Here is a 25,838-nt window from a genome sequence, read left to right as displayed (position 1 = left end):
AGTTAATTTTAAACACAAAAACATGTCCTTCAAATCACAGTTACTAAAATTGGAATAAAATAACGAAGTAACAAATGTATTCGGTTAAGGGACTTCTGTTTTTCTAGTCAACTCGATTACTTTTGGGGGGCAGGATTCACAGCCAAGTGTTTTGTTTTAAACAGAGGAGAGCACTGAGCACACCACTGTTGAAGAGGCATAACTGAGAAGAGAAATCAAGTGTAATCAGCATGACATGTGAACGAACCTTGGGCTCTTTGGTTTTGGGGGGAGTGTTCAACGAACAAACACACTTCAACTTCATCAACATCTTCTATGAATTCCAACACGACCTCTGCATGCTCAGAGTAGTCTTAGTAGGCCTACACACAACATACTTTCTCAAGGCCGCAAGAAGTTGCAAGGTTCTCCAAAGAAATCCCAGTCAACGTAGCTTCCATATGGGCAACAATCTGTTGATTTGAAATACCGCGCTGCTGAAATAGCCGACCAGCCTTAAGCAACGGCTGACTGTCAACATCAACATGCGCATAGGACAGTTTTCATTGTCCGACATACATTTTTGTAAAATTGGCAGTATAGCTTACGGTTTATCATTTTGCTAAAATTAAATATATGTAAATCCTGGAATTTGATCTAGTATTTTCGCTTCTAGTGTCAGGCTAACCTGAAAGGATATTGTAAACAATATAGGGAAATATTGTAGGCAATTGTATTTGTATTCTTTCCAATTTCGATGCAAGTAGGCTACATATTTCTGGTTCCACACTGTATGGCTGGGTGTCACCCTGCCCCCCACCTCTCATATGCTAAATTATTGATTTGCTGGACAGAATTGTTCTACTTGATGGGTCTCACACGTCCTATAGGGCTGTATTGGCAGAGACCCGAATGATCACACCCCTTTGTCACTGGTCACTAGGACATTCATCTGGGACAGTCGGTTATTTGCACCAGAGGGACTGTAATGTTAAATAACAATCACACCATCCTGCACACACCACTGGAGGAGTGGTCTCAACAGTTGAAGAGGAAGGTGAATTGAGGATGACTGAAATTATCATTAATAGTTTTGTTCAGTTCTAAACAGCTTTTAATGTCATGTTAGATATGTTATTGTGTCTTATTTTGTGCATCACGTTCTAGTAATATGTTTAGTGTTGTGAAACATTTAGGCCTACAGGATTTACAGAGTTTGTGCATGTGTAACGGGGGTAAAATACGTGGTCTTCCTCCGCCAGAGCCGTCGTTCACTGCCATCGGGAGTCGAACCTGCCACCTCTTTACTGCCAAGTGGAACCACTACCAACTATGTCAAAGAAAAACTAACTCTTTATTGACGCGCTTTGTTGACGCTCTTACGTAGGCCTACCTGATGAGTAAGTTGCACCGATTCACACCGGTTACACGTCAAGTCAAAAATTGTGTTTACATATTCGTCTTGCAAAAGCGTCACAATTGGTCTACTTCAGCCACTGAGTAAACCGTTGATGGTCCAATTTGAATGTGTACGCGTGAGGCAATCTTTCTTTTACATAGTCGGTGTCCCTATTTAGGTTGGGTGTAGGCCTATAGCCCTACAAGACGAAGCTAGCCTACCAGTCACTTCAACGTGCGTTGAGTGCCTATAATCATTGTGATTACCTTTGTTAATGATGTAGGCCTAGTAGATTTGCTAAACTTGCTACAACAAGGCAGCCAACTCAAGCCATTTCTCCCTGTGCTCATTCAATATAAGTCTACGGCTCATTCAGCTCAATGTAAATCGGCTATCGGCCAATGTGAACTCTTGTGCTCGTGCCCTGTTAGTATCCGCAAGCACATTTGCATGCAACTTTTATTGACGTAGGCAAATAAATGGGGTGCGAGTTTACCCATTTCGGATTGGTTTCAAATTTAGCAAAAATCTGGAAAAATTATTCTATGAAAAAGCTAGTAGAATGAGCCAGGTTTGAGAATCGAACAAAAATTATTGGGGGAGATAGTTTTGTAAATGTTGACTGGAGTTGATACAATAAAAACGACCGGAAGACACGGGAACCTTTAATCACTCCCAGACTGGAAAACAATTTGATCTGATGGGAGATAGGCTAAGGTGAACCAGTATCATTTTAAATGCTAAATTAAAGTTTATTAGTAAGATCATTATTACATGATTACACCAGCTCCAAGTAAACTGCTCTCCTTCAAATTCACCCCAATGGCTCTTTTAAGACCCACCCACTGGTGTCTAAAATTGAGTAAAGTCCATCACATTTTCTCGAATGTCTTCCTATATTGTATATGAATCAACTACTTAGTTATTAATAACCTTCGTGATGACAGGTTATTCTACTCTGATATACAACGGAAAACTGACTATAATACCAAACACATTTATTTATAATAACAAATACTGTATTATAACAAATGTATGTATTTATTAACATTTGTTTGCATAGCTACTGCATGCTTGGTATCTTGACAATAACACAACTCTTCTGGTGGAAGACCAAGACATCTGTCAACATATCTGGTTGAAACGTAGACGATCTTTTAAGCTAACGATACTTTTAGTTCACAATATCAATAAAACATGGTAGCTAACGTTATCATATGGCAAACATAACAAAACAAAGTAGCAGATAGCTAACAAATTAGCTTAATAGCTAGCAATGTTTGTGTACTTCTTCCTTATTTTTTCTCCCTCTGACATCCTTTTCTCAAACGGGTGCTCCTCTTTGTAAAGACATTTCATTGTTTTACAGGTGTATAGTACTTCTACAACCAGTCTTCTGAATAATATTGGAGAAGTGTCACGGTCACGTTGGTTGGCTCGATGCAGCATACGTTGTGAGAGCCAAACTGTGACGTCAGGAAGTGTTTTGATGCCGAGGGATCCAACTTTCGCTGCTAAGGTTCTGTAATGTCTAGGTGACGGCTATGAGATTGTCCATCAAGTCCACTATGGCCCAAAGTCCAGTTTAGACTACACATTTTGTCAAGTTTACATTGAAACAATCTTTGTAGAGATTTTCTGTGTGACCATTCATTTTTATTCTTTCCTTTATCAGACTCCCAGAAGAAAACACTAGTCCATCTCCACTACAGCAAGCCCACTTGAAGCAGTACAGTATTAATCATCAAGTAGTAACCATCAAAAAACAAATACCAAATGAAAAACAAAATGTTAACTTTATTGAGAACAACATTTTGTCAAGCATCTGTGATATGGAAACAAAGTCTGGTGTGTAACTGATGATGTCATAAGTGTGTATGTCTACATGATGTGTGTGTGTGTGAGAGAGTGAGAGAGAGTGTGAGAGAGAGTGAGAGAGAGTGAGAGAGAGTGTGAGAGAGAGTGAGAGAGAGTGAGAGAGAGTGAGAGAGAGTGAGAGAGAGTGAGAGAGAGTGAGAGAGTGTGAGAGAGCGTGAGAGAGTGTGAGAGAGTGTGAGAGAGTGTGAGAGAGTGAGAGAGAGTGAGAGAGAGTGAGAGAGAGTGAGAGAGAGTGTGGGAGTGTGAGAGTGAGAGAGTGAGAGGGTGATAGATATAGAGAGAGTGAGAGAGAGTGAGAGAGAGTGAGAGAGAGTGAGAGAGAGTGAGAGAGAGAGTGAGAGAGAGTGAGAGAGAGTGAGAGAGAGAGAATGAGAGAGAATGAGAGAGAATGAGAGAGAATGAGAGAGAGTGAGAGAGAGAGAATGAGAGAGAATGAGAGAGAATGAGAGAGAATGAGAGAGAATGAGAGAGTGAGAGAGAGTGAGAGAGAGTGAGAGACAGAGAGTGAATGTGTGTGTAAGGGTGGAGTGTGATGTCATATGTGTGTATGTTTACATGATCTATGTGTAGTGACAGACAGAGAGAAAGAGCATGAGCATGTATGATGTTTGTTAAACATCTGAACAACAGCCGCATATGAGTTTGTGTGACAGCCACAGCAGAAACCTGTCAATCGTAAGAAAAACATAAAATGTAATCTGTCATACCTATATGCATTCTCTTATCCTAACACTGAGGGTCTTAGTGTCTTCACCCACATTCTACTACCCCCTCCATTTAGCCTTTCTGCTATCTGCCCTCACCTCTTTCCCACATTCTTCTTTTTCTTTTTCTCCTCCTTCACATTGGTTTCAGAGTATTCCTCTGGCTGTTTGTCACTGGCTTCCAACACAAGCAGTGGTTTGACATGCTGCTTGGTTTTGGCCGTTTTCTCCCTTTTGCCAGGCTTCTTCTTTTCCCCTTTGCCAGTCTTCTTCTCCTCCATCACACCCTGAAAGCAGAACACAAGCTTATATGGATGAATCACTGAGCTAAGAAAAAATTGAACCAATGAAATCACGGTTCTTTTCCAGCCTCATTAGTCCGCAATGTATTTAATTAACTTAAATGTATTTAACAGTGAATATCATCATATATTTGCCTATGATGATGATGACTCACCTGTTGGAGCCCTTCCAGTCCTCCTTGGAGCAGCTTCTTTACATCACCGCTCAAGTGGGTGATTGGTGCCAGACGATGGGGGGGTAAATACCCCACAGCAGGCAGAGTCTTAGGCCACGTAGGAGTCACAACTCCAACGGTGACATGGTTGAGGGGAGTCAATGCCCGGGGAAGCTGCCGTTTGGGGAGGAGGGCCTCAGGAGTAGGAGGAGTCAGAGGGGGGGATTCCTTGGCATCCTCAATGCGGGGGACCACAGGAGTGATCTCTGTCTCAGTGATCTCTGTCTCAGATAGATCCTGGGGAGACAGAGTCACAAGAGAAAACATAACCTTTTGGCCTGTGGGACCTTGGATATTTCCATGGCTCTGTAGGATGACAATCAACAAACAGTGCCATGCCATACCTTGAATCAAACAAAAGCTGAATAAATGAATACGTACAGTAGGTCTGTACTAATTACTTACAACTCGCTGGATGGAGGACTTCTCTTCCAGAGAGGGTTGGACCTGTGGTGGGGAACGACACACCTCAGGTGGTGGGATACTCTCAGTACAGGCCCTGCAGGCCAGGCGCAGCTTCTTAACCTCTCTCTGCCAGTTTTCTAGGCCCGTCAGATTGAGTTCATCTTTGCAGTCCTCCATCACCACTTGGATCAGCGCATCAAAATCTTTGCTGACCCGCATATACTTCTGCGCCTGAATCCTCTGGAGCCTTCTCCCTCTGACTTTATAAACAAGTCTTTTCAGAGACGCACCCATCAGGCCTTGTCCCTGGCTCTTCACACGAGACATCTCTTTAAAGTACTCGTTGGTGTCCAGGATCTGCTCCTTTGTTTTCATGAGGTCCTGTTCCAGGGCAACCAAGGATTTTTGGAACCTTTTCATGATTCTTGTGTCACGGGACTGCCTGTCGCGCCTCTTCTGATCGTGTAGCATGGGGGGGTGCACATCATTAGAGACGCAAGGTTCGGTCTCGGCTCTCACAGAAGAAGGAAGACGGCCCTGGGCTTCGTAATCCATAACGTGAATCTAGGGAGACCAAAATTAAAGTACAATGTGCAGGAACAGGGGAGAGGAAAAATGTTAAAATATGAAGATCCATATGGGGAGGAAGGTCACGTGGGTCAGATGGCTGAGCAGTTAGGGAATTGGGCTATTACTCAGGAGGTTTGATTACCATCCGTGCCCAATGAAATTGTGTCCTTTGGCAACGCATTTCACCCTACTTGGCTCGGGGGAATGTCCCTGTACTTACTGTAAGTCGCTCTGGATAAGAGCGTCTGCTAAATGACTACATGTGGGAAAAGCTGATTCAGCACAAGCAGAAAAAGCCAATTCATTGACCTTTTGTCACACACATACCAGACGTTTATCCGGAAGTGGATTCTGCTGGCGGTCACGGTCCTCATCAGACTGTGAGTCAGATGGAAACATTGTTCACACAATCTATCTTCAAAATGTAATGTACCTTGATGCTTTTGATGCACAAACTGACCAGAAAATCTCTCTCGCTGACTGAACGTAGAGAGAGGTCATCGTAATCTACGGTCTGACGGATAGGGTTCCCACCACGTTCCACTTCCTACATTAGAGACACAGTCACTCAGAGGTATTTCACCATGTTTGATGATTAACCATTCAGGTTTATGTAAAATAAGGATCTTACCAATTCTGTGTCATCCCTTTCACCTATCGCTATGCATAAACTACTGACCAGAAAATCTGCCTCATCAAAGGAATGGAGTGAAAGATCATCCTGATTTTTCCAATCAGTTTCCACCTCTTGGATAGTTGTCCCATCATGGTCAACTTCCTACATTAGAGACACAGTCACTCAGAGATATATTTGACCATGTTTGCTGTTTAAACATTGACATTTAAGTTGATATTATTTGGCTCTTACCATTTCTGCGTTGTCCATTTCTCTAACCAGTCCTGTGACCTGACTGGAAGAGTTTGGTTTCGGCACACAATGATTGGCTGTGAAGCAATTGAGAGAAAAAACTTGTAACTTTTGTAGCTGCAATGCTGTTGAGGTTTGATTTACAGGCCATTTGTGGACTGAGTCTTAAGTCTCTTTTAATTGATGTGTGGTCAGTTATAACAAAACACACACACAAAAAAAACATGTATCAAAACTTGCTTTAAATGTATTTAATGCGATATTGACAGTAACTGCATAACAAAAGTGTGGATTAAATTTAGAATTAAATTATATTTTACGTGTAAAATTACAATAAGTAGGGGAAACATTCATGTGTAAATAAGAATTACTCACCAAAAAACACAATTGTCTGAAGAGCCTGAGAAAGTTTTCGGAGAAAGCTTGCAATACAAGTCTTCAAGTTACTATTCACCTGCCTGTTCAGAAGAAATGTAATGTAGCTGTGTGATGTTTCATTCAATTATGAATATACACCATTATGACGTTTTTGTACGTCATAATGTGTAGCATTCAAACATACTTTTTATACAGAACGTATGTCCGTAAAATAAACGTGTCAATATTCTTCATTAGAAATGTGTAATTACACACAAGCATGTAGCTCAGACGACTCCAATAAAAAATACGCAAACAATGCCCATTATGCAAACTACAACACGTACGCTGTGCGATGTTACTTTGCCCATCTGCACTACACGTTCCGTCATGTAGGACATATTTGACTTTGAAATCCATAAAGCCCAGCAGTCCTTTATATTGGCAACATCTTTCCTGTCTGTATAAGTACCGACCAGAGCCATTAAATTATTTGTATTATTATTAAGCTTTAATGATTGATTTATTATCAAAACTTGCTTCAAACGTATTAGAATTTTGAATCTGAGGGACATTTTCTTAGTTGTACAGCCATGATATTTACGGTAGCGCATTACTAAAGTGTGGATTAAATTAAGCATACACTTATGTTTTGTGTAAGATTACAATAAATAGGGGAAACATTAATGTGTAAATAAGAATTACTCACCAAAAAAGCACAAAATTGTTTGAAGAGCCTGAGGAAATCTGAGAAAGCTTATAGTTTTCAAGTTACTATTCACCTGCCTGTTCAGATGAAATGAAGTAGCTCTGTAATGTTTCACTTATGTATGAATATACACCATTGTGACGTTTTTGTACGCCACATCATGTGTAGCATTCGGACATACTTAAATACAGATAAAACGCATGAAATGCTGGATTTTACAACGGCATGAAACGCGATATAGCCAATCACAATCAAGGATGGGAACAACCAGTTTTAGAAATGTCAATATTCCTCATTAGAAATATGTAGGCTATTACACACAACCATGTAGCTCAGATGACTCCACTAAATAATACGCAAACAAATGCCCACTACATACTACAACAGTATGCTATATGTTACTTGGCCCATCTGCACTACACGTTCCACCATGTAGGACAGATTTTATTTTGAAATCCATACACAGCCAGCAGTCCTTGGCAAAATCTTAATTGTTTGTATAGGTGCACCCAGAGCCATTTAAGTATTATTACTAAGCTTTTCTTTCCTTTATTTTTTAAGAAAAGTAGCACGACTGCTCACGTTTCCCACGAAAACATTTCAAATAGCTACTTTGCATGACACCATCTCTCGCTAGCTGGCCCGGCCAGCTGCTCCAATCCAAGTGAACTGTTCCTGCTGGAGAAAGAGGTTCAGCGCAGGAGTGTCACCGTGTAGTTCAGTCGAACGAAAAAAAACAGGAGTTTCATGATGCAGGAGGTTGTAGTTTAATGGTATGTCCATCGGCAAAAACAAAACAGCACTTAACTCGGGTAGCCAATTCGTCATGCAGAACAACAAAATTAACGCTCACATCCAGCAGCGCTCGCAAGAGAAGACTAACATGCTCTCTGAACATAAAACGTGACAATCACCGACAAACGACAAACACAAACTCACTCCTTAAGTACAAAAAACATAATTGGCAACAGCCGAGGACAAACGGGTACACAGGTGCGCGTCATTACGCATCCCTAATATTCAGGAGAGAGCGGGAGCGTCGAGGCCCGAATCTCCGAGTAGGCGTAACAAGGAGAGGAACTGTATTCAGTCGTTATTTTAAAGGGAGTTATTGTAGCTTCCAAGAGCCAACAAGTTTGAGTAAGAAACAGAAGAGTATGCTACTGCACATTTTAACCCTTTTGTTCTTTACTCAAAAATGTAAATTGTCCTAAACCTTTTTGAAAGTGAAAAAGGTGCAGTCTCTCAATTTTTTTCCAGAGCTTATGTCAAATGTCTTACCTTCAAGTAAAAAATATTTACTGAACAGATAGGTGACCATGTCAATACAGGACATGCTAGGGACCTTTGCTTATAATGAAACCATGCCCAATCTCAACACCAATCTGTCACAAGGATGATACCAAGCGTTTTATTGGAAACACTGACTCCATGTTTTCTACCCATACCCACCCAGAGACATACATTGTTGAATGATAGGGCTGGGATGTTTTGGTACATTGAAGTGAATAGTGTGTTACATACATGGTTGTATAGGGAGACTGGAGGTAAAAAATATCACTCAATCTCTCATGTTCTCCCTCTTTCTTTCAACTGTCTCACACTTACAAACTACATCTCCATCTATCAGAGGTATGGGAATGCTGATAATTCTGTAAAAAAATGTTTTACCAATGACCTTAATCACTTTTGCTTTCAATTTATCACAGAGTAGAAAACAGTCAATAATTTGAAAATAGAAAAGTATTTCAAAAAATTGTTGACATTTATAAAATTTCATATTAAGACAACTGAAAAAATCTGTACATTCTCAATAATTGAAAGAGAGCAGTCCATCTGTGACATGGATATTTTCAACTTGATAGTTATAAAGTGGCTTTGCAGAAATGTCTTTCAATGTGATATTTCACCTGAGCAAATAGGTGAAGACAGGAGGCTTACAAAACATTTTCTGAAACATTGACAGATAATACAGACTGACATAGGAAGTGGTCCGTGTACGTGAGTTTAATTCCTTATATCATTATAACGGAACACGCATGAATACGAAAAACTTTTGTGAGTCCGGTTTTTTTTTGACTCAAAAAATCTATGCAATAAGGGACAAACTACAGACTAGTCCTGGAGGAGTGGCCATCAACACTGAATTTGACTCTATACCCAGCATGCTGCATGTTGAGGCTCTTACTCACTTCAACCCTATTTCTATGGAAGCGTTCATCGAGCTGGTAGATTCCTCGAAACCCATCAGCTGCCTTCTTGATCCCCTCCCTGCCAAACTTTGTAGGGAACTTCTCCCTATTATTGGACCTCCCATGCTTAGTATTATTTATGAATCTATTGTAACTGGACAAGTCCCTGACAATTTCAAACAAGCTATTATTAAGCCCCTTCTTAAAAAACCAAACCTGGATCCAGGTTGTATTAGCAACTATAGGCCAATTTCAAATTTGCCATTTCTCTCCAAAATTTTAGAAAAAGCTGTGGCACAACAGCTAACTGAGCACCTCTCCTCAAATCAGCTTCATGAACCTCTCCAGTCTGGATTTCGTCTTCACCACAGCACTGAAACTGCATTAACTAAGGTAGTCAATGATCTATTATTAGCCTCTGACGCGGGCTCTATCTCTGTTCTGGTTCTTCTAGACCTTAGTGCAGCATTTGACACTGTGGATCATGAGATTCTCCTGGAGCGTATGGAGAACTATGTTGGGATCTCTGGTACTTCACTTCAGTGGTCTAGATCGTATCTATCTGATGGATCACAATATGTCCACTATGATGGTTGCTCATCCAGGAGCACTACTGTAAAATACGGAGTACCACAGGGTTCAGTTCTAGGCCCTCTGTTATTTTCACTCTATATGTTGCCTTTAGGAAACATAATTAGAAGCTCTGGGGTAAATTTTCACTGTTATGCAGATGATACTCAGCTATACATGTCCATAAAGCCTGGAGAATTTCCACATGCTATGGAAAAATGTGTTTCCGGGTTGAGAAATTGGATGACAGCAAATTTCCTTCTTCTTAATTCGGATAAAACCGAGGTTCAAATTTTCGGCCCTAAAAAATACGGAAATAATTTATCCAATCTGACCTTAAACTTAGATGGTGTCAAAGTATCTCAAAGCCAGTTGGTAAAAAAATTAGGAGTCACATTGGACCCAGACCTTTCGTTTGAGTACCATATTAAACAAATCACCAGAACTGCATTTTTCCATCTACGTAATATTGCCAAAATACGAAAATTCCTCTCAAAGGATGATGCTGAAAAACGAATACATGCTTTTGTTACGTACCGATTGGACTACTGCAATGTGTTGTTCTCTGGCCTCCCAATTACCTACTTGAAAAATTTACACCGGGTACAAAATGCTGCTGCTAGACTATTGACAAAAACTTGAAAGTTTGATCATATAACCTCTACTCTTATCTCTTTACACTGGCTCCCTATCCAAGCCAGAGCTGATTTCAAAGTTTTACTACTAACTTACAAATCTCTACATGGATTGGCACCACTGTACCTCTCCGGTCTCCTTGCACCCTATTGCCCCGCAAGGACTCTAAGATCTCAAGATGCCGGCTATCTGGTAATACCCAAAATTAAGAAAAAAACTGCTGGAGGTAGGGCGTTCTCATATAGAGCACCTCTTCTCTGGAACAAATTACCTGTCTCAATTAGGGAGGCTGATACTGTTTCGACATTCAAAAACTAGATTAAAAACGTTCTTGTTTAGTCAATCCTATGATTGTTAAATGTGTGTACTTTCTATGTAAACCTGGGGTGTGCGTTTGCCTATGTGTGTGTCACATGTAACTTTTAAATTGTAATTGTAGCTGATGTTCACACTGCCCATTTAAATGTTACAAATAAAGTAAACCTGTTATTGTATATTGTTACTGTAATAGTACCGTTGCTGTATATTTTTATTGTTATAGTTTACTCGTTGGAGACAACGGGGGGCTGGTTGTTTTCATCCTTATTCGTATAAATATAACCTATTTTAGAGTTGTTTCCCCCGGAACAGATTTCATGTTCCAACCAAGGGGGGCTGTCGCTGTCTTGGTGTGTGGGGCTGCATCAAATACCCTCTTAGCTTTGTTAAATTGCTGCACTAGTCCACACTTGACCGGTGGGGATCTCATTCTATTACGACTGAAACTGTTGGCTGCTCCTGGCATTCTCTAATCCCTGTTCTCCTCTCTGTCCCCCCCACACATCCCCTGTGGGGTGGGGGGTCTGAGCTGTCAGGACCTGCCTGGTCGTCGGTCTACCAACGCTGGACCAGGTCGTCAACCGGAAACCAGCCTCCATGACGGCCAACAGCGAGTTTCCAGGTCCCATCCAACGTCTATAAAGGCGAACAATGGATTTTTGGTGTTTCAAAACCCATTGACACTGTATGACTATGTTTAGCTTGTGTTCTGCTCCTCTCTCTTACCAACCGTCTCTGGAGGAGGGGATCCCTCTCCGAATTGCTCCTCCCAAGGTTTCTTCCATTTTTTCTCCCGTTGGGAGTTTTTCTGGGAGTTTTTCCTTGTCTTCCTTGAGGGTTTAGGTTGGTTGAGGGGCAGTTCTATGGGCGTATGTGAAGCCCTCTGTGATATGCTTGCGTGTAAAAAGGGCTATACAAATACATTTGATTTGATTTGATTTTTTGACAGACTACAGGGAGGAGGTCAAGCGCCTAGCGGCATGCACAAGCTGTGTCTGAGCAGGGTGCACAGGATCAATTTACAGCAACACTACCACACTGAGGGGCCAATAAAATTGATTGATGTGATTTTATAATATTACTAATACAAATATAAATGGAAAAACACGACAAAGCCTACAGCATTTTGACATTAGTTTATTTAGCCTGTAGATATCAGTAGGCCCTAAAAAATTAGATGCATTGAATGAAGTTGGAAGGGTGAACTCCCAAGTCAATAAAGATTAATTGTCAAGTTTATAAACGTGAATACCCTAAAATGTAACTGATAGATAACCCATATTAGGCTAATCGAGTTAGATGGGGGAAACTTTTACTTTGAAGGAACAGGTAGTGCTGACGACACATTCGGCTAATGACAGGTATTTCACACTTACCTCCACCCACGTGAAAAAAATCCAAATATTAAGTTGTTTTATGTTTAGTTGTTTTAAAACGAGAAAAACAAAATAACACGTCAAAATGCGTTTTTCCGTTTTTGCAAAAAAACGGAAAAAAGGACTCACAAACGTTTTTCGTATTCATGCGTGTTCCGTTATAATGATATAAGGAATTAAACTCACGTACACGGACCGAAAGTTCAGCTTTAGGGGCCATAAACCATACATGGAAGAAGGAACTGGCTTCACAGTTTTTTTGGCCTCAGTATTTCCATCTGACAGTGAAGCCCAGGTTAGGCGGTCAAGTATGGATCTAGAAAGCTGACAAAAGTATCTGAATTTGAATATGAAACATCTGAAATATTTGCGTGTCGAATTTCATAAAGCGGAAATATTTTGCTGTTGAATATATAATATCTGAATTATTTGTATGCCGAATTTAATAAAACTGAATTATTTTGATCCAAAAATACACATTTCTAAAATTCAGATTGCAGGAATTCAGATTCTTGAAATTCAGATTGCAGGAATTCAGATTCTTGAAATTCAGATTGCTGAAATTCAGATTCTTGAAATTCAGATTGCTGAAATTCAGATTCAGATTTTGTCTGAACTAGGCCAAAAGGTGAAACAGCTTGCTTTCATCCAATACAATGCGTTGGAAATCATACTCATATCACAAAGAAAAAAAAGCAACATATGTGATGAGTTCCATCTAGAATAGTACTAAATTTAGCCCTACAGCCCATTTCTAAAAAACAAGTGAAAGGAATATCATACAGTGACAGACTACATTTTCGTTAAGTTTGCATCATGTGTCTGATTCTTATCGGACTTGTACCCCATTCTGCCCATAGATTCTGCAAGTGCAACTGCAATGCCTTAGCTCACACGCTCGTAACCATATAAATCTATGCTCGCGACTGGTTGTCGCAAAGTATGACGTATACAGCTTGTTGCAAGCGTGCACGAGGTCTCGGAGTTAGAGAAAGAAAGAGCCACTGTTTAAAGCTAGACCGGAAGACACGGAAGTGGAAAGATGGCCGCGTCCGGTCTCGCGCTCTCGCTTGCCTCACTGCGCCACTGAGCACTTATCATAGAAATGAATGGGGACGCCGTCTTGGAAGACAAAAGCAGCGTACTCTAGTTACATTAACTATGCTCTGGCGTCACGCCAAAAGAACAGTTTCTTCCCGTCTGCTGCTGGCCTCTTCAACAAGGCCGAGGACTCGCGACATAACTTGTATCTATACAAGTTTATCCACCACCTATTTCCATTTCATATTGCACAATTTTATATTTTTTGTAACATACATGTAATTTTAAATGAGCTCTTTAGCATTAAACTTCACTTACCAAGTCAACATTATAAATTAAGATCTGTTATTCTTGTATGCAACCAATAGCTAATGCTTAGACCCACGAACATTGCAACACACATGACCAAGGCGTTTTTGACACGAGGGATTTGTCTTTTGATTTAAACAATGAGGTGGCTCTTAAAAGAGCCTTTGTGGATTTCGAGGTCAAATGATCCCGGGAAACGTCTAGGCGCGCTCTCCGCGGATGCGGCGAGCCAGCTGGATGTCCTTGGGCATAATGGTGACCCTCTTGGCGTGGATGGCGCACAGGTTGGTGTCCTCGAACAGACCGACCAGGTAAGCCTCGCTGGCCTCCTGCAGAGCCATCACAGCGGAGCTCTGGAAACGCAGGTCAGTCTTGAAGTCCTGGGCGATTTCCCTGACCAGGCGCTGGAAAGGCAGCTTGCGAATAAGCAGCTCGGTGGACTTCTGGTAACGACGAATCTCTCTCAGAGCCACGGTCCCGGGCCTGTAACGATGAGGTTTCTTCACGCCACCAGTGGCTGGTGCACTCTTGCGAGCGGCTTTGGTGGCGAGCTGCTTCCTCGGGGCTTTGCCACCGGTGGATTTACGAGCGGTCTGCTTGGTTCTGGCCATGATGCTTGTCTCCTCGTTTCTGAGTAGAAGTTGAATTCTGTAGCATAAGTAAAACTTTATATCGTCAGTTTGTCGTCCGCTGATTGGATTGCTCTCCCGAGCAGACTGATTGGCAGACCGTCGACGCTTTCTCCTTTGGCAATTGGACGCGGGGACCTAGCGTCCGTTCCCGCCCACTCTTGAAACCTTTTGGCTCCGCCCTGATCCTTCGCTGCGCCCAGTGGCGGGCACGTAGTCGATTAAAAAAACATGTGGCCTCAATGCATTCTTGCATTTCAGATCGACCAGGGGCCTGTACTACGAATCAAGATTTGGCGTTAGCGAGGTAACTTCAGGTTCAACCCAGGGTTTTCTGTACTACGACGGTGGATCACTTGTTACCGGGGTAGATCGCCATGGTAACACATGCTGAACGGCTAACCTGGTCGGGAGCAGGATTAGTTGGAGATCAGAGATCAACCGGTATAAAAACCCCGCCCATTAACTCATTCTTGACGATAATGTCGTCACGTTCATAGTAAATCCTGTGCAGCTTGGTGCGCGGATAGTGAGAGGTGCGTTCAGAAGAGCCAGAACATTTAGAGACCGACAAAACCTTGTTACGTCCAAGTTTGCAATTGGACATACGATGCAAACACCGCCCCTTTATGTGAACGCGCACGTCTCTAGATTGGAAAGATCTGGGTTGAGTTAGACAGTTGATAACCGCCGTCGTAGTAACGCTTATCGTGACTGCGATTGTAAGGCTTCGCGTAGCCAGGTAACTGAAAGTAATCCAGAGCATGTTGATCTTGATTCGTACAGGCCCCTGGTTTACACCAGTGACAAGCCAAACAAATACAGCATTAATCTATGTCAAATGACTTGGCCTATTGACCCACGGTAATCATTTCCTGTCCATTCCTAAGGGATGAGCACCGGCTTCTACTATGTTGGCCTACATGACATGCAGAATGACCAGCATAGCAACCCATGTAGGTTTTCTTAGTGCTGTGGTTCCAATGTGGCGATAGCCATATTCTATATTTACTGTGGCTTTAATTGAACAGAGTCCAGTACATCTAGTGAGAAGTTAGAGACAATGCGCTTTTGAAGAGTGTAGTGGGTGGCTCTTAAAAGAGCCTTTGGGGAAAGTGAGATTGAGGTTTAGTTTTTACTTGGCTTTAACGGCCTTCTCGGTCTTCTTGGGGAGAAGCACTGCCTGGATGTTGGGCAACACTCCACCCTGAGCGATCGTAACGCCACCGAGAAGCTTGTTGAGTTCCTCGTCGTTGCGGACGGCCAGCTGCAGGTGACGGGGGATGATACGAGTCTTCTTGTTGTCACGAGCCGCGTTGCCGGCCAACTCCAGGATCTCAGCGGTCAGGTACTCGAGCACGGCTGCCAGGTAGACGGGTGCGCCAGCTCCCACACGCTGTGCATAGTTGCCCTTGCGGAGAAGCCTGTGAACACGACCCACGGGGAACTGCAGCCCGGCGCGGGACGACCTGGTCTTGGCCTTAGCCCTTGCTTTGCCTCCGGTTTTGCCTCTTCCGCTCATCTTCGTAATATTTCCGTGCAAACGAAAAGTGGGGGCCTCTGGCAGAGTACAGACTTTATAGGCTAGCTGATGGTGAACGGCTTTCATTGGTCACAATGTCAGTTGGGTTTTGATCCAATCGTAGGTGGCGACAACCTCGGGGGTGGAGCCATGCTCTCTCTCCCGCAGAAGGCGCGTTTGGTCGTCTCGTTTACCCCCCTCCTCACCTCTCTTTGTCCATCCAGTCGCTCCTCATTTAAGGCGCCAATCACATACAGTAATGTGGCATGGACGGATGAATGAATGCAAAGTCCACTATACAATCGTTAATCGTGTAGTGAGAACAGTTTCATACATCGACATACATATTTACCAGAGATATAGGCCTAGAATTATGCAGTTGGTGATAGTGGTTTTTAAATGGGATTTGCACCCTTCATATTCCAAGCAACTATTTGTAAATTGCTGATAGCAGAAGCACCATTTATATGCAGCTCTACAGTTCCACGAAGCACTTTCACCAATAAAAGTCTCACGCAAGTCTTATTTCTCAAATTAGCTAGCTGTATCATTAATGTTCTTCATCTGTCACATGGTTTTCTAGCTCGATTATCCCCAATGCGAAGTGCCATTGCAACTAATCCATTTGCTTTTTTTGTATCTTATGTATCATCGTTTTGTGGCGGACGCGTACCAAGTATCACTTCTACCCCTGATATGGCTGGCTACTTTGTTTTCATATTGGCCGTCCCGGGGATTTAGCTCATGGACATGCACATTTCAGGAAAGGTGGGTGGCTCTTAAAAGAGCCTTTTTTGTAATACGGACACAGACGCGAACCAAGGTTTACTTCTTCTTAGGCGCTGCTTTCTTTGCCTTGGCCGCCTTGGGCTTGGCGGCTTTGGGCTTGGCTGCCTTTTTGGGGCTCTTGGCCACTGTTTTCTTGGGTGTTGCGGGCTTCTTCACCTTCTTGGGGCTCTTGGTTGCCTTCTTGGCTGCCGCGGGCTTCTTAGCCTTCTTGGGTGACTTCTTGGCAGCCGCGGGCTTCTTCGCAGCGACCTTCTTGGGCTTCTTGGCAGCAACGGGTTTCTTGGCAACTGCCTTTTTGACTTTCGGAGCGACAACCTTCTTAACGGGCTTCTTTGACTTGGCCTCTGCCCCCTTGTTGATCTTAAAAGACCCAGAAGCGCCAGTCCCTTTGGTCTGGACCAAGGTTCCTTTGGTGACGAGGCTCTTCACTGCGACCTTGACGCGGGAGTTGTTCTTCTCTACGTCGTAGCCGCCGGCCGCCAGGGCTTTCTTGACCGCTGCCAGGGACACGCCGCTTCTCTCTTTGGAAGCGGACACGGCCTTGACGATCAACTCGCCGACGCTGGGTCCAGCCTTCTTGGGCTTGGCTGCCGGCTTCTTCTTGGGTGCCTTTGCAGGAGCGGGAGCGGGAGCTGGAGCGACTTCTGCCATGTCTGAACACTCGCGGGACGTGTGCGATTTGAATGTGCGAGGCTGCTGTGTTGCGCTGCGCCGTTCAGAGCGCTGGGTTTAAATACGACATGAGAACTGTGTAGACTCAACTGCCGGCCCGGTTTCTCTCAGTTACTGCTCTCCGTTCGCACTTGTGTTTTCTCCCGGTGAACAACGGGATTAAAAAATCCCTGCGGGAATTGTACTGCGTTCTAAAAGTAAATCGGGCCGCAAGCAGCCTTTTCAACGTTCAAAATAAGACGGCATGTGGACCGGAGGCACTCTGTGTTTTGTTGCGGCAGGCTCAAATCATCGCCGTTGGCCTCGCTGAGGGAGCAGTGCGCACCTAGTTGTCTGTGCCATTTGCCCCCAAAAGTGCCTGAAATGGCAGTCGTTTAAAACGAGAAAACGTTTTCCAGTGAGCCACACAATCTGTCTAGAAAGGTAACTGCTTTAGAATACACAGCTGGGGTGCCATGGGGCTTAAAACTGGTCTATTTTGGGGGACACAAAACACAGTGCGGCGGTTGAAATCGTGGTCTCCCCATTGCTCTCCCTTCCCTAGTTTTTCATGTCCAAGGACACAATCCTTACTGTAAGTCTAACCCTTAACCTACTGTAAGACTTGTTACTTGTTGGTGTGAGACATACTGTAGGCTACAGCGTGACTGTATTCCATGGTGTGTCTGGTCTACCTGCTCAGAGTCGGACTCGTCAGATCCAGTACATGTTATTATCCATGTTGTTGGTGATGGGGAATGTTTGGGTCTTAAGGACTTTTCATTTATTTCATGAGGCTGGACTAGTGGTTGTCTTTCGTTCCTAATAGCCTGTTTGTATGAGGGGTCGTTTAGGAAATTATTCAGACTGTCCTCACACAGACACATATGAAATACATACACGTATGTAATGTTCACACACACATCCATATGACTGAAAACTCACGTGTGAACGCATGGGGAAAAAACATTTACACACATGAAATGGTCAAGTCTTATGGATGAGAAAGAAGCTTGAAGAATGTAAGAGTACAGTATATCCAGAAGTCATTTCAGTAGTTTTTCAGAATTTTTACAGAAACAGGAGCAAGATAGCTTTGAACTACAACAAACCATTTAAAACACGGGGAGACCAAACACACAGGTCAAGAACAATAAAGAAAGGATGATTCTGGAATATGATCTAGGTCAAAGGTTTTTTGCTGTTGCTTCATTTCTTGGCAAGACGTATAACAGCCCTGCCATGAAATGCACCCCCAATGTAATTTATGTTCCTTATATCCCGGTATCAAATTATTCTTACTGTACATTGAGAGGACTAGTATGAGTAACCAGCATGTGGAACTTTCATAGTCAGCATAGATGGGAAATAACAAAGGACAAATACTTTCATTCAAGTTCTTTTATTGTCAGATGCACAGAACATCAAGGTCACACTGGGACCTGAAATTCTTAGGACAAGACAACGCAAAGCAACCTGGCATAACATGACATATAAGTACTCAGAACATACATTACATCTATGATAAGCTAACATATAATAAACCTCAGAAAAATACAAAATAATATAGGTACAATATACAATGTACTAAACCTCTACATAATAACCTATACTAACCTTATTAACCTATACTAAACTTATAAACCTATACTAACCTAAACCCAAGTGGGGTACGATTAGTGCAATATTGCTAATAGTGCAATCAGTAGCTGAAAGTGACAGTGTGTTATAGAATTTTCTAGTATCAGTACTTTACTTCCTTGAGGGTTTAGGTTGGTTGAGGGGCAGTTCTATGGGCGTATGTGAAGCCCTCTGTGACATGCTTGCATGTAAAAAGGGCTATACAAGTACATTTGATTTGGGTCATTATTTATCCTTATTTTATTTTTTTTACACAAATATCTATACTTTCTACTTCTTAAATTTCCGAGACAGGCTTGTTACTTTTGTTTCAATCTGTATTTGGTGGCATGATCAATATTATTTATGGTTATTGATTTTTTGTTCTGAAAAAAAAGTTTGCATCTTAGATGCGTAGGCCTACTTGATGAGGACTATACTATACTCTACAATATTGTTCTGTTTTCATCTACTGTGTTTTAGGCTTCTATGTTCCCCTCTCCTTTCACTGAGTGTGTGAAAACAAAGAAAATACATTGCATGAAATAGTTTTTACACAAAAGTTTGCATCATTGACGAGCACTTCATGAGCACTTCACTGTACTCTACTGTAGGTCTACTCGATTGTACTTTGCTTTCATCTACTCAGTTTCAGGCTTCTCCTCTCCTTTCACTGTTTCCACACAAAAAATACAATTTAACCAATTTATTTTAAAGAGGTTTCGAAAACAGACTTTCAACTTTCGGGTTTAATTGTATCTACCGTTTGTTAACTTAGTTGCATTCAACTCAGATCCTAAACGTCATTGTAGTCCTAGCCTACGTGTTTATAGACATTCCCTGCTCTCTCAATTCGCGCCTTTTTCAACAGGACTCTGATGTCGCTCGCCCGATAACAATGCAGCCACGAGATAAACTACATAGCTGCAACAGTGGTGCCAACGGCTCATGATTACTAATGAAAAAAATCAGCCAATGTATGCACTTATTGAATATTGAAAGAATGATCTATGATAAGGAAATGTATCAATAATGTATATCTAATTCACTTAGGCTTGTTGTAACCTGGGCTACATCCGTTGTACACTCTTGCACTTTTTGAGGTTCATGTTGTTTAATTGTAACTTGTGTAACTACATGCTTGTGGTTCTTCCCATTGGCACTTATTTGCGGCAATCGCGTTATGATCAGTGACCTATGCACTTTTGTAAAGCTCTCTCTTGGAAGTCGCTGTTTAGGGATCGAGATGTTAGTATTGTACTGATAGTAGCCCATTTGTGTTCATCATACATTGTTATCGAGATGTTGTTGCACCGCAATCGGTGCCTATTAAGGCGTGGTCCACTATCATGCAGGGAGAAAAGGAATCATCCAAGCAATTCAATGGCGTTTGGTGAGGTGGTGTCGGGAAAGAACATACAACTTTCGTCTGTATAGAATAACCTGTCCTTGTTCACGAAGGTTGGTAATTTGTTCGTATATAATACTGGAAGACTATCAAACTAATGCGATGGACTTTCCTCAATTTCAGAGACCAGTGGGTGGCTCTTAAAAGAGCCTTTGGGTGAATTTGAATGAGGCCGTTTACTTGGAGCTGGTGTATTTGGTCACGGCCTTGGTGCCCTCGGACACGGCGTGTTTGGCCAGCTCACCGGGGAGCAGGAGGCGGACGGCGGTCTGGATCTCCCTGGAGGTGATGGTTGATCGCTTGTTGTAGTGGGCCAAGCGAGACGACTCTCCGGCGATGCGCTCGAAAATATCGTTGACGAAGGAATTCATGATTCCCATAGCCTTGGATGAGATGCCGGTGTCGGGGTGGACCTGTTTCAGTACCTTGTACACGTAGATGGCGTAGCTCTCCTTCCTGGACTTTCTGCGCTTCTTCCCGCCTTTTGCGGCTGTCTTGGAAACGGCTTTCTTGGAGCCCTTTTTGGGCGCGGACTTCGCTGGCTCAGGCATCGTCAGTTAACGAATGATCCGGGCAGTGCGGCTACCCTATATAAGTAGCTGGAGACATGCTAATTTAGAGGCACGCCTCCTGCTAGTCGCAGCACTCAGCTAGGAAGTGACTTTTGCAAGAAATTCTGAAATCTACTGCGCGTGCGTGGGATTTACCGACCCCTCTTACCCTTCAGTAATCATAAATTGACAGTCAGGATTACTCGAAGGAGATATTTGAAAAAAAAAATACACTTCGAAGTACCTTTTACACTTTAAGGGATCAAACTCGGAAATTACGACGAAATCCATGGGCAGTTTACCGCCTAGTTGAACCCGAAACACGTGGTTATTGACGTCAGAAGCTTCCCTAAATTGCAGTACCACGCGAAACCCCCATACATCCAGGGCTGAGACAATGTTTTCTACAACAGTTTTAATAAAGCATTCATTGAGCAGATGCTACCATCTAAAGTGACGCACAGTACCGGGTGATTTGAAGCCGATGCATCTCGGTAAAACGCACCCTCCCTGTCCGGCTAAGATAACCCATTGTTTATCAACAAGGCCAAGGGTCCACACTGACTCTAAATGACTTCCTGCAAAAAACACATTACATCTACACAATTCTACCTTGGACATTTGTAATATTTGTATTTTTTGTATTTTCATATTGTAATTTAGCAACTTATGTTTTATTTCTGGCAACTTATATTTGATTGTACATTTTATTATTAAATTCTAATTCCACTTAGTACTGATAGTTTATGTACCCTTAGTATAGATAGTCCACATATGTTCATTTTAGGTTCCTACATGTTTATTGTATGCACCTTCCTGCCAAAGTAAATTCCTTGTCTGTGCAGACTTTAATGGCGAATAAATCCCTTTCTGGGATGAATAATCTAGCTGCAGAATTTTGAATGAGCTGTAGTCTTTCTGTGGTTTTCTTGGGAAGACCAGTGAAAAGTGCTTTACAGTAGTCCAGCCAGCTGGATATACGCTCAACTTCTCTGCATCATTTTGGTTTATGAATGGTCGTACCTTGGCTATATTCCTAAAGTGAAAGAAAGCTGTTTTGGTCACTATATTTATGTGAGAGTTGAAATTAAAATCTAAGTCCAGGATTACACCGAGACTCGTCACCTCTGGGGTTAAGCCTCCTAGATTCTTAATAAGTGTGACTGTGGTCAAACAGGGGACTGACGAATACTCTTGACGAAGATGCTTCTTTAATTTCTGTTCATGCACAACCATAAACAATTGGTACATGCAGCATCATTGACAGGCAACCTTCTTCTGTCTCATTTCATACAACACATTAATCACATATAGCCTACAAATGAAACTGTGCACAAACAATTTAAACACCAGTGCACATATTTCACACATATAACACACTATTGGAGCAACATACCTGTTCATGCACAACCAAAAACAATTGGTATACGCAGCATCTGCACAAGTAAATAAAATGACAAAATACAACAGGTTCAGTATGGCAGCACGGTTAGCTAGCTAACAGAACGTGAGGAATCGGAAATTCCCAGCTAACTAGCTAGCTAATCACAACGTATAATGATGAACCTTGTGGTATATAAAAATACTTTCGACACATTGACAAAACTGCTTTACAAACAACACAATCATACTAATCAAATAAAATACATGTAATATGTCGAAGCTGTCGAACTTCATCACATTTATCAATCTATAATCTATCAAATTATGAGGGTCATTTTGCACAGTAGACCTACCATTGACAGGCAACCTTCTTCTGTCTAACTACGGCTACAGTACACACACACACACACACACACACAGACACACACACACACACACACACACAGACACACACACACACACACACACACACACACACACACACACACACACACACACACACACACACACAAGCTGCAGACCAGCAGTACACCACAGCTCCAAAGGGGGTTTTAAAACACCAACACCACTAACAACTGTATAATTATGGCGAAACTCATCATAACGTTAAACTGATTTTTCAACTCCGGTACATAAGCATCTCTCTTTTGGATGTGGGGCCACATAGTAGGACTTCAGTTTGGTCTTTATTTAATTTAAGAAAGTTATCATTCATCCATTTGTTTATTGCCAACAGGCAGTTGGGCAGTTGTGTTCTCTGATTATGTCGCCAAGTGGTAACATATAAAGAGAAAAAAGTAATGGATCTCGGCAGCTTTCTTGAGCAACCCTGTAGCAGTTCTCATGTTTCTTAGACCTATGGTGTCCTAAACTAACATAAAACTTCCTTCCTGTGATATATGATTTCATCCAGTTCAATACACTATCCGTGAACCCAATACAATTTTTCCAGTTTATTGATTAGGATGTTGTGATCAATGGTATAAAATGCTGCACTGAGATCTAAAAGGATAAGGATAGAGACTTTATTTGCATCAGAGTTTAGTCTGAGGTTGCTAATTATTTTGGTGAGAGCAGTTTCAGTACTGAGATATTTCTTGAAACCTGACTGCGAGACTTCCAGAATGTTATTTTCTTCAAGAAAATAATTTAGTTGGACTGAAACTATCTTTTCCAGTACTTTACTATGAAATGGAAGGTTTGATATTGGTCTGTAATTTGCAAGCAGACTGTTTTCCAATTTGGGTTACTTTAATAGGGACTTTACAACAGCTGTTTTGAAGGCATCTGGGAAGACGCCAGTTCTAAGGGATGTGTTTATAATCTCTAGCACCGGACCTGACACACTATCAAACACTCGCTTAAAGAATGTTGTGGGTATAGGATCAATATCTGAGGTTGTGGAGTTAGATTCACTGACAATTTTTGAAAGTTCACTGAGTGTGATACAGGTAAATGGTCTGCAACATGGTTATGTTGTAGAATCTACTGATGTCAGTTTCGACCCCACTATTACTAGTACTAGCTCTGATCAAAGTTATTTTGTTCTTGAAGAACAAAGCAAGCTCTTCACACTCACTGCTGAGGATGGAGGGGGGGGGGGGCAGGGACAGTGTTTAGCAGCTGGTCAATGGTGGAGAAAAGAACTCTGGAGTTTCTGGCATTTTCTGTAATAATGTTGGAAAAATATTCTCTCCTCGCTAGACGGATGGTTTTGTTGTAGGTGGTTAGTGTATCTTTATAGATATTGTAGTGAATAGTGATCTTTGTTTTCCTCCATTTTCTCTCTGCTGCACGGCATTTTCTTTTCGTTTCACTCACATTTTTATTTCTCAGCCATGGGGAGGTTCTGCTTGTGGACTTCTTTTTGGTTTTCAGTGGTGCAACAGAGTCTAACACAGATAATAGTGGATCATTGAGGTTCTCTACCATTTCATTCAGAGAGCAATCATGATTAGTTGGTTCATATAGAGCAAATTGTTCAGAAAATGTCATCATAGCTGTATCGTCTAAATATCTTCTTTGGACTAAGAATTATTTTGTGGTTTTTGTTAGGATAATTTCCACATTAAAAAGTATTCAATGATGGTCTGAGAGGAGCAGATCAGTTATTGAGATATTATTGATATTTAGTCCAGTTGTTATCACTAGATCTAGTGTGTTTCCGTGCCGGTGTGTTTGGTATGTTATGTGTTGAGTTAGATTGAGACTGTCTAGGAGATTTAAGAGCTCAATAGTTCTTGGGTCAGCTTTTTTATTTACTTGGATATTTAAGTCTCCGTTTAAAACTACTTTGTCATATCTGGTGACACATTGTGATAATAGTTCCGAGAATTCTTGTATGAATATTGGCGAGTGCTTGGGTGGCCGATTTATAATGACAAAAAGTATTGATTCGGTTTTGAGCTCTATAGCAAGATATTCATATGAGGTGAATTCACCTAGCTCAGTGATTTTGAACAATAGTTGGAGAGGAGAAAATAGCTGCGACTCCTCTGCCTTTTTTTCATTTCCTAGAAACTTGGTGAAAGCTGTAATCGAGTGGACACGCTTCTATCAGAGTTGCTGTTGCCGTGTTTTGTTTAGCCAGGTTTCTGTTAAACAGACGCAGTCTAATTTGTTTTCTTTGACCAGATCATTAACTAGAAATGTTTTGTTATTTAGTGATCTAACATTTAGAAGGGCCAGTTTCATCTGTGGGGTATTAACAGATAAAACAGGGGTTAATATATCTGTTTGAAGAATATGGATAGTTCTCTGACTTCTAACACTAGTTTCAGGTTGGTAACCATGCATTTTACCAATCCATTTTCTGTTTGTGATGATGACCGGTACGTCTAATGAAATAGCATGGTGGCTGTCCTAGCGTAGCTTTTCGTTGGGAAAGTCTATGTCACTGAGCTGTTCCATCACAAGGGAATTCATCCGGGGGGTGCAGATCTGTGCAAGGCCCATGTCCTTGCAGGAGGCTGTTTGAACGTTCTGTTCTGTTCCATGGGAGGTTGTTTGGGATGTGTCAGTCAGCTTAGACACAACAGGGATAGGGGGAGCAACTTGATTTGTGGTCAGGAGCACGTGACTGATGTTTGCTGTTAGTATTTGAGATCCTCTACGGTTTGGGTGGAGTGTGTCAGCTTGAAAACGGTCTGCACAGTTCCAGAACACATTGAAATCATCGATAAATCTCAGTTTGTGTGCCAGACAGACAGATGCCAACCATGTGTTGAAAGATAGTAGTCGACTGAAGGCTTCTTTTCCTCTTCGAAAGCATGCAATTGGTCCACTGATGAATACATCTTGATATCTGTTGAGTGTGTTCAGTAGCTGGGTGAAATGTTTTTTCAGTATCTCAGTGCCAGTTTTCTTGTGTAGGATATCAAACGAGCCAGTGTGGATGATAATCTTAGGGTTGTTTGGTTTATTGTTGAGGATTGTTAGTACCTCTGACGACAGTTCC

General features: G+C 42.0%; 4 protein-coding genes and 1 pseudogene across 4 annotated transcripts; all 5 read right to left on the bottom strand.

Moving 5' to 3' along the window:
- Nucleotides 1-2,603: 2,603 nt before the first annotated feature.
- On the bottom strand, nt 2,604-7,465 carry LOC146267751 (uncharacterized). Its single transcript, XM_084710014.1, has 10 exons — nt 7,387-7,465; nt 6,696-6,778; nt 6,321-6,397; nt 6,132-6,230; nt 5,913-5,999; nt 5,780-5,830; nt 4,883-5,446; nt 4,418-4,714; nt 4,060-4,247; nt 2,604-3,922 (listed from the first exon to the last, which is right to left on the bottom strand). Exons 3-10 carry the CDS (start codon nt 6,336-6,338, stop codon nt 3,868-3,870), a joined length of 1,359 nt encoding a protein of 452 aa, XP_084566140.1. The 5' UTR covers nt 6,339-6,397; nt 6,696-6,778; nt 7,387-7,465; the 3' UTR covers nt 2,604-3,867.
- Nucleotides 7,466-13,510: 6,045 nt separating this feature from the next.
- LOC146267750 (histone H3) lies at nt 13,511-14,597 on the bottom strand. The gene has a single exon (XM_084709453.1). It carries the CDS (start codon nt 14,437-14,439, stop codon nt 14,029-14,031), a length of 411 nt encoding a protein of 136 aa, XP_084565579.1. The 5' UTR covers nt 14,440-14,597; the 3' UTR covers nt 13,511-14,028.
- Nucleotides 14,598-15,480: 883 nt separating this feature from the next.
- Nucleotides 15,481-15,989, bottom strand: LOC146267749 (histone H2A). Its single transcript, XM_084708972.1, has one exon. The coding sequence runs from the start codon at nt 15,977-15,979 to the stop codon at nt 15,593-15,595; it is 387 nt and encodes a 128-aa protein (XP_084565098.1). The 5' UTR covers nt 15,980-15,989; the 3' UTR covers nt 15,481-15,592.
- Nucleotides 15,990-16,768: 779 nt separating this feature from the next.
- On the bottom strand, nt 16,769-17,428 carry LOC146267748 (histone H1 pseudogene; annotated as a pseudogene).
- A 1,377-nt stretch (nt 17,429-18,805) lies between these two features.
- LOC146267747 (histone H2B) lies at nt 18,806-20,998 on the bottom strand. The gene has a single exon (XM_084709365.1). It carries the CDS (start codon nt 20,996-20,998, stop codon nt 20,624-20,626), a length of 375 nt encoding a protein of 124 aa, XP_084565491.1. The 3' UTR covers nt 18,806-20,623.
- Between the last annotated feature and the right edge of the window lie 4,840 nt (nt 20,999-25,838).

Source organism: Hypomesus nipponensis, chromosome 11 (assembly GCF_054491055.1).
Source record: "Hypomesus nipponensis isolate SF chromosome 11, ASM5449105v1, whole genome shotgun sequence".
Taxonomy (NCBI): Eukaryota; Metazoa; Chordata; class Actinopteri; order Osmeriformes; family Osmeridae; genus Hypomesus; species Hypomesus nipponensis.
Note: the sequence above shows the minus strand (reverse complement) of the source record. Positions and strands in the feature narration are given on the sequence as shown.

Excerpts from the sequence above, each read along its gene's own strand:
- LOC146267750 (XM_084709453.1), bottom strand. The coding sequence starts at position 14,439 with ATGGCCAGAACCAAGCAGACCGCTCGTAAATCCACCGGTGGCAAAGCC.
- LOC146267751 (XM_084710014.1), bottom strand. Across the intron at positions 6,000-6,131 it reads TTGATGAGGCAGATTTTCTG|GAAGTGGAACGTGGTGGGAA; the intron begins GTCAGTAGTTTA and ends TCTCTAATGTAG. Across the intron at positions 5,447-5,779 it reads CACTTCCGGATAAACGTCTG|ATTCACGTTATGGATTACGA; the intron begins GTATGTGTGTGA and ends TGGTCTCCCTAG.
- LOC146267749 (XM_084708972.1), bottom strand. The coding sequence starts at position 15,979 with ATGAGCGGAAGAGGCAAAACCGGAGGCAAAGCAAGGGCTAAGGCCAAG.
- LOC146267747 (XM_084709365.1), bottom strand. The coding sequence starts at position 20,998 with ATGCCTGAGCCAGCGAAGTCCGCGCCCAAAAAGGGCTCCAAGAAAGCC.